Below are 12156 nucleotides of genomic sequence, written 5' to 3'. Positions count from 1 at the left end.
CCATGTATAAATGTACCTTGTTATTTTGCATTCAAGACTAAGATATTCAAATAATACACAGGTTCATATATTCACGTGTTTATTTTAAACATGTGCAAGGTACAGTGAGTAGGGTAGCCATGCCACTGTCATTCATAAACATAACATAACATAATAAACTGATACCTGGCAAGATCATCAATGTCCGTCAATTGCATTTAATCATGCATAAAAGCTATTCAAATAGACATTTTTAAAGCATAAATGTGGAAACGAAAATCAGTGATGTTTGTTAGTGTCTTTCTTATCACTCCGAAATAGTCTGGTAACTTATCAACCCCAGTGAGTCCGGTTGCTAGCGACGTCAACGTCTTTGGTGGACTATTTCTCTGCTGATCGCTTATTTCCCCGATAATGGCCGGCATTCTGTACATTATCCCTTACATAACATCACTCTCTCTCTCTCTCTCCCAACAGTCTTGGCTGCGCACTCACATCCAAACACGTATTGTTTGCGGCGGAGGAGCGGGTAGATATAAAGGCCGGACGAGTCGCTGTGCTGTCCTTCTTAATTGAAGGAGCAGGCAGAGAAAAGCTCTCTCCTGCTGGGCTTTCACTAAAATCAAATACATACAATTGTTGCAGCCAGTCCTGATGTGTCAGGTGTGCGTGAGAGACATATGAACGTACGCTTGACACTTTTGTAAATGCCATTCGGATCGCATGATAGGAATAGATCTATTCCGATTAGAAATCGGATCAAAAGTGTCCATGTAAACGTGGCTAGTGTGTTGGATTCATGTTAATGTGTATTTAAAGACATTTCAATTTGTGGAAAAAATTGCGGGGGAATATAAAATAATTGTCTAATCAACCAAAACTTTCGCAACCCCCCTGCAGTACCCCCTAGGGGTCGCGGATCCCCTGTTGAAGACCTCTGGTCTAGGCAATTGTGAGTATGCACATATATGTGTGCGTAGACCAATAACTTCAGCTGGGTAAACAACAATGAACAAAACAAAACAGATTAAATATGACTTATATTGTACACATCAACAATAAATAAAATAACTTGACCCAATGTCCAGTCGTCTTTGCCTAGCTTGGTCACCAAAATAGGAAGTGAAGATCAGCTTGCACAAGTCCTTTCTGTACTATTATGGTGCCCAAACTTCATACATAGTCACCATTCAATGATGTTTTTTTTAACACCTTCAACATTAGGGGCCCTATTTTAACGGTCTGAAACGCAAGTGGAAAGCGCAAAGCGCAAGTAGCTTTGTGGGCGGTTCTACGGCGCTATCGCTATTTTACAGGCGGATAAATGACACTTGCGTCGCGGCGCAAGTGTCAAAAGGGTTGGTCTGAAGCAGCCTAATTACCCGTAGGTGTGGTTTGGGCGTAACGTCCAACAAACCAATGAGAGTGCCAGCTCCCATCCCCTTTAAGAGCCATGAGCGCATTTGAATCGGACGAGTTGATATTTTGACAGCGCGTCTGCAGTCTCCGATGAGACAGATGCACATGAATTTCAAACTGCAAATGGCTCAGTTTATTGCCAAATAATATGGCCTAATTCACACATGGAATAAGGGGTTTTCTTCCACAACTTCAGAAATACTGAGTCCTCAAATAAATTTCGCCAAAGAAAACGTAAATAATATAACATATGATATGCGGTAACTGATCTATTTAATGAAATACGCAATACATTATAAACATTGATTCTTATCAGTATTGTATGCTTTCCTAATATGCATGTGTCTCCGCGGTAATAGACATTGCCATTGATTGTATTATGCGTTACGTGTTTAGTTTGCGTGTGTTTAAACAGAGCACACACGCGCACCCGCATTCATTCATTCTTTTTAACACTCACTCGCGGTAAAACAATGTTTTTCACGATCAAATACTCATCAATCCTAAAAGTTATGGGCATGTAGGCCTATACGATGTCTGTGTCAAGAAAATATGTGTTTGCTGTACGGTGTTTGCAGATGCATTGATTTAAAAGTAAAACTTATTACCGCTGCATCAGCTGTTCTTTCCCAAATAATTTACCAAGAATGTGCGGCTAGGTAGATGAGAGAAGCAAAGTGTATGCGCGAGGTGCACAAGCAATCCGTATGCATCGCATGCAGGCTATGCATCCGCCCTTAAAATAGCATCTGAACAACGCGCCACTGACTTTAAACCAGGTATTTCCTGGTCAGTAGCGCAATGGTATTCAGCAACGGCAAAATAGCATTTGCGCCAGAACACGCCTCCTCCTTCCGCCGAACCGCCCCTTGGGGCGCATGATCAATCCCTAATTTACCGGCGAGTGGCGCTGGTGGGAAAAGAACGCTCTGCGCCAGTTGTAAACTAGCAACGACACATGCGCCAGTGACTAAGTCACTTGCGCCGGATGCAAAATAGGGCCCTAGGGCACAGCCATGATTTAAAGCTAGTGACATCAGCAGAGTGGCCCTCGCGAGCAAGCATCCATCATCCGTCCAATACAAAGTGAATGGGAGGGGAGAGCCACACTCGAGGCCCTGCATTAGGTGGGGCAGAGCCGCGGGCAAGGGATTCTTCAAAGGCTCGCGTGCGGTCAGGTGAACTCACTGGCGGGTAAAGGGGAGGGAAAAAAGTTGAACTTCAGTTAACTTTATGGAAATGAGCGCGACTTGCAGCGAGTGTTCGGCCATGTGTTTGGACAATTGGAATTTAGTGATTGCTGGTGGAGCATACGGACTCTTGGTGGAATTTAATGTCCTGGTTTTAAGCCCTTCCATCGACAAAGTGGTAAACTCCCGACAAGCCTCCACTAGAGAGGCTTTGAACAGGGCGCTGCCACAATCGAGGCAACGCATTTAGCGGGCCCAGCTGTTAGACTTGTGAGATCACCATGACCTTGCGAGTAGCCGAGTACCCATACTGTTTTTCTTTCTGCATAATCATTCTGGCCTTGACCCCATTGAAAGCCACTTAAAAAATAAATTAAAAATAGGTCGAATCGGTACTCGGAGGAGGACGTTTCTGTTGATGATAACCAAGAAATACCGCAGTCTGCCGAATTAAGAAAATACATGGCACTCTTAATTGTTCATCCAAATTAAGACAGAATCATGGTCAAATATTTACAGAAATCTACACAAAAGCTTTTTCGCAGCGGAGTATATGTTTTGCTTTACTTCAAACTAGATACGGCAAGAGCAAAGAGAGCAAGACCAGCACATAGTTATTTTATCGGTTTGGCAAAGGTCAGACAAATTCATATGAAAAGCAAACTTGACTATCTGGATGATCCCACTAACTATAGCCTCCTTGTTCGGGAGGGCTTTAGAATTCGAATCAATTACTTGATCATTTTGAATGGATGTGTTTTTTGACAATTTAGAATCAGAATTGTCCAACATCAAAGTTAAGGTTCAATTATTGTGTCATATATATCTATACATACATACATATACACATATATATATATATATCTATATATATATATATATATATATATATATATATATATATATATATACAAGTTCATTTTGTATCCTCTTTAGGTTTTTCAGGGCAGTATCCATCTATACGTTAAAATATCTTAACCCTGTTAAGAGCATGTGGAAGCTTCTACAGTATGTTGAGTCAGAGTCATGATTCAGTACTTTGAACAATAGGGGCCGTCATGCAGTCTTTGGGTCTGTTCAGGTATAAATGTAGGGGCTTGACACAGGAAGAGCATCAGTTCACCAACCGATCTCTGAGAGACCACCAACACCACAATCATGATGGGCAAGGTAAAGATATATTAACATAAATCATTGATTTGTATTCATGTAATAACATTCAATATATTGTACATTAAATATTGCAGCCAACTTGTTGTTATCATTAGAAATAGCACAATGTTCTGTAATGATATACCATGGTTGACAAATTATTTGTTTCAGATCACTTTCTACGAGGAGAAGAACTTCCAGGGTCGCTCCTATGAGTGTATGAGCGACTGCTCCGACATGTCCTCCCACATGAGCAGGTGCCAGTCCTGCAGGGTGGAGAGCGGCTGCTTCATGCTCTATGAGAAGAACAACTACATGGGCCAGCAGTTCTTCATGAGGAGGGGAGAGTACAACGACATGCACCACATGCAGAGCATGGGAATGATGTTTGACAACATCAGGTCCTGCAGAATGATCCCCTTTGTAAGAGAACTCACCAACAGTTCAACTGTTACACTAACAAAGTTAAACTGTTAATTTGACTTTGTTTGCTAATAGGTCAGCTTACACTGTTTCTCTGAATCTCTGCATTACAGCACAGAGGCCAGTTCAGGATGAAGATCTACGAGAGGGAGAACTTCGGTGGTCAGTCCAATGAGATGATGGACGACTGTGACAACATCCAGGATCGTTACCGCATGTCCGACTGCCAGTCCTGCCACGTGATGGACGGCCACTGGCTGATGTACGAGCAGCCTCACTACAAGGGAAGGATGATGTACATGAGGCCTGGAGAGTACAGGAGCTTCAGGGAGATGATGAGCGGCCAGAGGTTCATGAGCATGAGGCGTATCACTGACATGTGTTAGTTTCCTCATCAATAAAACATGATCTAACTTACATTTGATGGATTTCTTGCTTGTTATTTTTAGTGAAATAGGACCACTGAGCATACAGAAGACCATCAGAGCAACATTTAAAGGCCAACCTTGAGTGTTTTGAACCACTGATCTCACAGAGATTTTATGAGTTGGCCTTATGTCAGAACCAAGGCTTCCAAAGGCCTATCCCTCTGAGGTTTGTTAAAGATGAACTATCCCTTTATTCACAGAATGTGTAATGGGAGACAAGTGTCGTGGCAATTTCTCTATCAGATATTGCGTCTAAGCAGATGAGATATTTAGATGCAAAAAGCACACAATACTTGCAGGCAATTGCTGGTCATATATATTTGTAATAAAAGTACGAACAAAGATACATCACAACATGCATGAACAAACAACATAACAGGCATACATTACAATATTCTGAGGCCTCAGATGGGAGCTTCTCTTTGCGTGTTACTTCATACTCTAAAGGTACGCTCGGGAGAAGTCCACTGAGTAGCTAAAGTTAGGAGCTTTTATACACTTAGATCGGATCCTTGAGGGCAGTTGGCCCCCAATAAACCAAAAGCCTTTGTTAACCAGCTGGTAATCTTTACTATTGAAGCTCCCCTGGATGCCATTGGAGGGGCTGGTGGCCGTGCCATGTAACCCTCTGGCTTCGTTGATGCTAGCCAGGGGGTCGAGGAACAGGCCCATACATCAAAGGATTGCATGAAAGATGATTTACAACACACGAAAACATGGAACAGGCAGGCAATAAAATGCATCACACGACCCTCGAAGTTTCACACGTTAGATGACCGAAAAGGAGAGTAGAAGGCAGGCAATATATACATCACACAAAATAGTAACAAAACTTAAGTTCATAGATAGACCAAAAATGTAACAACATGTAGATTTTCCATCACACAAGGTGTAGCAGTGTATTAAATGTTTGCACCACAATCGCTGCACTTCCATGTCATACATATTTCCAACCCATCAATTTGTGATCGTTGATAATCTCCAACTGTCCATGGTATCTTCTAAAGCAGTGTTTCTCAAATGGTGGGTCGGGACCCAAAAGTGTCTCCTCAGGCCAGACCAGTTGAGAACAATTGTTTTTAAGGTTCCTGCAACAAAGCATCATGAGACCAGCCTGATATTCATTTTTGTGATTTGCAATGATTATTAGACTGGCCAAGCAGGAATTAATATCATAATATGGATGCAGCCATACATTGTTAAAAAAAATTCTAGACTGTTGAACTCCTGGTTGGTCAACTCCCTCCATCTACCTCCACCTCAGAAATGATGAAGTTCAAAAATACCAGGCAAACCTCAAAATAGGGGGTTATTGAATAGGGGTGATTGAACCATTGTAGCAAATAATTTATCAGCATACATACATAACATACATACTTTTTGTGCAGATTCTGCATTTCCCATAAACAAGAGACATTTGGTAGTACTTTTATTGAAATTAATGTTATTTTGTCCAGAAAATTCTGTACCATCCGATAAACATTGATTTCAAAAGACAGTGGCATTGTTACATTAGCGGTGCAATGTGTGGAATCCAACAATATTAATTAATGTAGGCAATTGTGTGATTGCACATAGATGGGGTGCATCTATCTTATAACCTTGAATGTATTGCTTAATTTATCTGAGCTTAACTCCAACTAATTTAAGATTTAATAATAAAAAAGGAAATTCATTATTAACATGAATGTATTTCAATTAACAAGGCAAATATAACATCAGATATTTGCCAACAACTAAATACATGGATCCTCGTAAACTAAATAAAATGACCACATATGAATCAAGAAGAATCGGGCCATCTTAAGGCCGCTGTCTGCTGTGGTTTTTTCTCTAGTAGGTGGGAACAGTATGAACGCTGTAGAAACTCTGTGGCAGCAATCGTGATGTAATACGGTGACGGAAAAGAAACTAGGCAAACAAACAATAAACTAACATAGACCAATAACTTCAGCTGGGAAAACGATGAATCAAACAAATTAAATATGACTCATGTTATAAACATCGGCAATAAATAATACAATTTAACCCAATGTCCGGACGAGTTTGGCTAGCCAAACTCGTAGTTACCAAAATAGGAAGTGAGGTTCAGGTTGTAGAAGTACATTCTGAACTAGTAGGGTCCCCAAACTTCATACATAGTAACCATACATAGTTTTTTTTAACAACTTCCACATTGGGGCGCAGCCATGACTTGCAACCAGTGAAATCAGCAGTGTTTCAAAATGACAGTTCACGTCTATGTATCCATATGATGGAATCATCAGGAAGCCATATGTCGATGTTACTTTCAAACACCGCCCTCCTAAGATTAATTTGGTGAGACCTGAGGTGTGACTCTAAAACCCAGGTCTTTCAGTGGCAAGTTCTCAGGTAGAACTTTTAGTCCCTGTTGTATCATCTAAGCACTGCAGAGACCGGCTCGAGAGCATCCTTAAAGCAACCCAGCAGTTTAAGATTAATTCTGTGGCATATGCCGCCAAATGCACCACTTCCTGCAATTGGTCCACGGTGTCATGTCGATGATTGAGTCACTTCCCACGGCGACTTGCGTCATCTAACAAACAAATCCATACACCTCACAGTGACTATATTGTACCCTGTCAAAATGACAATATTCCACAGCTCTTCATTAGCACGTCATATGCATGAGTGTTATATGCATTGGGGGAGCTGTTCAATAGGTAAGGCTTACTTTTGTCGCTTACTGAAAAAAACCGTTATTTACAATAAGAAATGTTTTAGCCAGTCTCTGTTTCAAACGTTCTGCTCTGCTTTGAATTAAAGTTGGGTTCTTTGTTGACATCAAAGTGCCTTTTCCGAATGGATCTCCGTCTGGGCAGCGTTTAATATTGATGGCCATGTCCCAGAGATGGTTAAGCCTCTCGGACACTTATATTTTATGGCACAGTGTATGTGTGTTCGTGGATGTGATTAGCTCAATCTGGTCAGTGGATTATTTTGATGTCCGAGAGAGGGTTACGCCTCTCGGATGCTTATAGTATGCCATTTAGTGTTGCGCATTTCCTATCGAACATCATCATTATAACACGCCAAGTTGACGTGGGTCATACCCATGGGGATAACACAACCCCAATCCTTCCTAGAACTCCCAGCCCAATCCACTTTTTTAAATATATCTTAGTGTCTGGATTCAAGCTTAAACACAGGGTTCACCTACACAACTCTTTTTCCAGAAGATCAATTTGGAGAATTTGACCCTGTTAGAACACGCGTAAGCCTCTGTATGGAATTCTATAGCATGTTGCTGGGTCAGTTGTTTGAACAATAGGGGCGTCATGCAGTGTTTGAGTCTATTCATGTATAAAAGTACCGGCTTGAAACAGATTAGGGTATCAGTTGACCAACCGATCCCTGAAGGACCTGAGAAACCAACACTGCAATCATGATGGGCAAGGTAAAATACACCAAATTATTTAAAATATTGAAGCCGACTTAGATACTTCCTTTTAGAATCAATGAATAGCGGCAACATCCAAGCATGATCTGCTATTGTTGACAAATGATTTGTTTCAGATCACTTTCTACGAGGAGAGGAATTTCCAGGGTCGCTCCTATGAGTGCATGAGCGACTGTGCCGACATGTCCTCTCACATGAGCAGGAGCCAGTCCTGCAGGGTGGAGAGCGGCTGCTTCATGGTCTACGAGAGGAACAACTACATGGGAAACCAGTACTTCATGAGGAGGGGAGAGTACCGTGACATGAACCGCATGATGAGCATGGGAATGATGTTTGACAACATCAGGTCCTGCAGGATGATCCCCTATGTAAGAGAAGTCCCCAACGTTACACTGTTCAATTGAATTGAACATTTCAGCTGTTAGATGGATTGTGTTGTTGTTATAAGTCTACTGACATTATCTTTGAATCTCTGCAATACAGCACAGAGGCCAGTTCAGGATGAAGATCTACGAGAGGGAGAACTTCGGTGGTCAGTCCTATGATCTGATGGACGACTGTGACAACGTCCAGGATCGTTACCGCATGTCCGACTGCCAGTCCTGCAACGTGATGGACGGACACTGGCTGATGTACGAGCAGCCCCAGTACAGAGGCAGGATGATGTACATGAGGCCCGGAGAGTACAAGAGCTTCAGGGATATGATGAGCGGCCAGAGGTTCATGAGCATGAGGCGCATCACTGACATGTGTTAGTTTTATCATCAATAAAACATGATCTAATTTAAATGTTCCGGTTTGCTGTTTATTAATATAACTTAAGTAGCACTTGCATACACAGCTGTACGACGGAATATTAGGGCCACACATGAAGAAAAAAAATATTTTTGCCGTGACGAGATTAAAGTCGACACATCGACTAGTAAATTAACATGTCTGACAGGGCCTCCTCCTGAACAGACGAATTTTTCCGCACAACCTTTTCAGCATCTTTACACTAATCACCACACTGTGGCTCTGCATTTCGACATATTCTCGACATTTCGAGTTTAATGTCGACATGTTGACTTTAAAGTCGACGTGTCGACTTTAAAGAGTGCGCAGAGCCAACACTATTCCGCACCGAGTGACATGATACAGATATGAGGATGACAAATAAAAGCCAGTTGCTGTCGGGCGCCTTTACCGAGGCACGCCGTGCTTCCACTGCAACTACAGGTTGCTGCCGGTTTAGTTGCGCAATACTGTCGGCTCTGCGCTCTCGTTCATCACACCAAACATAGGCAAAGTGACCTCTGCGGATTGCCCCGCTCCTTGACCCACTACAATTACCCTTACACTGCATGTAAATCCAGCCAAGTCACTGCAATCACACACACACTTCACCTACAGGCATTAGTTCATCGTTTATTTCATGCTGCAGTAAAAAAACGAAAAACTGTGTGCTTTATAACAAAAACATAATCAAAACATAAGATCTCCCCCCCGCCTCACCTTGTTATTAAATATGCTTAGTAAATACATTTGATTTGATTTGATTAGCATTTTACAGACCGATACAATGGATAGGGCGTTTATACGGTCCACCACCGTTGCTTTTCTCCCCATAAAGAGCTACAGTCAGTGTTTAATGACGTTGATTTACCTTTGAACATTAACGTTTGTATCAAGAAAGAACCAGTGACGCTCTTATTCCCGCTCTCCTTGTTTGACCGCGATCTAGCATCTAGGATTGATTGCTCTTCTTTGGTTCCCCGGATGTTAACACTGAATTTTCATACATTGAATTTTGCAGCTGAATTTGGCATGTTGAATTTGGGGAGGTTGAATTAGTTAACATTGAGAAAATAAAGCTGAAAATGATTTATTGAAAAATTAAGTTAAATTCAGAGGCAAAAAATTCAGATTTTTTTTAATTTCTAAATTTTAATCTGACTATGTAATATTTTTGGAGGAATGCGTAGAAAAAGAAATCCTGAAAATGTGTGCCTCTTTAGAGTAGCGCACTTCAATTAATAATTGAAAAACGAAGTTAAATTCAGAGGCAAAAAATTCAGATTCATTATTTCAATTAATAAATATTCAGTGCTTATAATTCAATGGCTTTTTATTTTCATTAATGGCCACGTTTAGACCTCCAAAATAAAAAACCTACACAACCAAAAACACTGCAGCATTTGGGAAAATATTTGCACGTTAATATGTATTTACGGGGATGTGTCTATTCATGATATGGTGAATTATCGCCTACCTACCAACCACATCTGTATCATGCGTTGCTGAAACAGAGGCATACATCACTTTAAACTGTGGTACATCATTTCCCTTTAATAGTTTACTCCACACCCATGAACCTCTCAGTTCATTTTTTTTCATTTCTAAATTTTAATCTGACTATGTAATATTTTTGGAGGAATGCGTAGAAAAAGAAATCCTGAAAATGTGTGCCTCTTTAGAGTAGCACACTTCAATTGAGAATTTGGATTCTAGATAAGACTATGGACCGATACATGATAAAGTTGTTTTCCAGAATTATTTTATTGTACCCTGCTATTTGCTTTAAAGGGGACATATTATAAAAACAACGCTTTTCCTGGGACTTGTTTTGGGTCTCTGGTGCTCCCACACGCATATAAACTTTGAAAAAAGTCTGTACAAGATTTTTTGAGTGATATATGCATTTCTGAAAGTACCCCGCCTACAGTTACCAAACGAGCGACTCAGTTTCAGCGCACCCCCTACGTAGGAAGGGGGTACATTTGAATATTACCTCCCACTTCCCCACTCCCCTCCAATCAGAGCATAGCTAAGATTTTGTGGACCAGCGGATGAGCAGCTTCGGCGGGAGGAACTCGGCGGCAGCTCAGCTCCGGGAGTACAATCCCTTTCTCTACCGGCGGCACCACCGGAGCTGCCGGACTGCTGCCGAAGCTTTAGCGGCAGTCCGGAGGAGGAGAAAAGTCAGGCGAGCTACCCCCGCCAGACTTTTCAGCTCTTGGAGGACACCCGCCGGTGCAGCTGGAAAGCTTCGGCGGCAGTTCAGCTCCCGGAGTACACCGCCGGAGCTGCCGGATTGCCGCTTCGGCAGCGGCCGGACGACTTCGAGGGTGGTCGGACTGCCGCTTCTCCCGCGGTGCCGCTGAAGCTTCGGCAGCAGTCCGGCAGCTCCGGCGCGGGGAGCTCAGTGGCAGATCGGCATCTCAGCTCCCGGAGTACAATCCCTTTCCCCTCCATGTCGCGGTTCATGGACTTAATAATAATAATAATAATAATACATTTTATTTATAATGCACTTTATATTCAAGAATCTCAAAGTGCTTCAGAGAAAAAAAAATATTAAAAGGGGGAACCTCAAAGAAAGTTTAGCTAAATGCTCTTTTAAAGAGATGGGTTTTGAGGTTTCGTTTAAAAAGAGCTGTAGTCTATGGAGCCCTCAGGTGGTCAGGGAGGGCGTTCCATAGTCTAGGGGCAGCAGCAGAAAAGGCCCGATCACCCATGGTGCACAGCTTCGTATGTCGGGTTTGGAGGGTGTGAGTGGACTTCAGGGTCAAGGCCAAAGTTCCTTTCCCCCAATTCTTCTCAACCATGGCCAAGATATCCCCCACTACGAGTCTTTACTTGTTGTTAAAGTGCAAGAGACGTCAAACGGCGCACATAGCTTTTGGCCGTGATATTAGACATATAATATTATATAAATACCCATGTATAATATTATTATTATATTATATTATGTAGAGCTCCAGGAGTCCGCAAACACCTTCTCCTCCATGCTGACATCTGACAGCTCATTTGCATTAAAGCTACGGACACCAAAAACAGCGCATTTTGAAGGGACTGAAACAGATGGGAATAGCGGTAGGCCGATTTTTTTTCCCAAAAGCTTTTTCCAGCAAACAGCTTCAAAAACATGTTTTCTGGAACTCAAATACTATGTTTACTTGTTCTGAAAATGCCATAATATGTCTCCTTTAAATAGCATATGTGGTTGTATGTTCTATCATTATATGAAATGCAGTGCAACGTAGACAAAGGGACGGGACAAGTATAACGAACCAGGGGAACAAGGGAATAAGGAAGTGAACTGGTGGGAGAGAATAATTGGGGAATGAGGTGCATGTGGGAAGATTGACAGGGAGCTCTGGGG

The 12156-nt window shown here is 42.0% G+C and overlaps 2 protein-coding genes across 2 annotated transcripts; both read left to right on the top strand.

The window, feature by feature from the left end:
- The first annotated feature begins 3622 nt into the window (after positions 1 to 3622).
- LOC132449147 (gamma-crystallin M1-like) lies at positions 3623 to 4580 on the top strand. Its single transcript, XM_060040795.1, has 3 exons — positions 3623 to 3758; positions 3912 to 4163; positions 4277 to 4580. Exons 1-3 carry the CDS (start codon positions 3747 to 3749, stop codon positions 4547 to 4549), a joined length of 537 nt encoding a protein of 178 aa, XP_059896778.1. The 5' UTR covers positions 3623 to 3746; the 3' UTR covers positions 4550 to 4580.
- Positions 4581 to 7851: 3271 nt separating this feature from the next.
- Positions 7852 to 8801, top strand: LOC132448367 (gamma-crystallin M1-like). The gene is made up of 3 exons (XM_060039566.1): positions 7852 to 8009; positions 8129 to 8380; positions 8496 to 8801. Exons 1-3 carry the CDS (start codon positions 7998 to 8000, stop codon positions 8766 to 8768), a joined length of 537 nt encoding a protein of 178 aa, XP_059895549.1. The 5' UTR covers positions 7852 to 7997; the 3' UTR covers positions 8769 to 8801.
- The last annotated feature ends 3355 nt before the right edge of the window (positions 8802 to 12156 follow it).

Source organism: Gadus macrocephalus, chromosome 20, assembly GCF_031168955.1.
Source record: "Gadus macrocephalus chromosome 20, ASM3116895v1".
In the NCBI taxonomy this organism is placed as follows: Eukaryota; Metazoa; Chordata; class Actinopteri; order Gadiformes; family Gadidae; genus Gadus; species Gadus macrocephalus.
The sequence above is the reverse complement of the archived record's forward strand: the minus strand, read 5'-3'. Positions and strand labels throughout refer to the sequence as shown.

What these genes read in the sequence shown, in the direction of transcription:
- LOC132449147 (XM_060040795.1), top strand. An exon ending in CCTGCAGAATGATCCCCTTT is followed by an intron (nt 4,164 to 4,276) that starts GTAAGAGAACTC and finishes TCTGCATTACAG; the next exon opens with CACAGAGGCCAGTTCAGGAT.
- LOC132448367 (XM_060039566.1), top strand. An exon ending in CCTGCAGGATGATCCCCTAT is followed by an intron (nt 8,381 to 8,495) that starts GTAAGAGAAGTC and finishes TCTGCAATACAG; the next exon opens with CACAGAGGCCAGTTCAGGAT.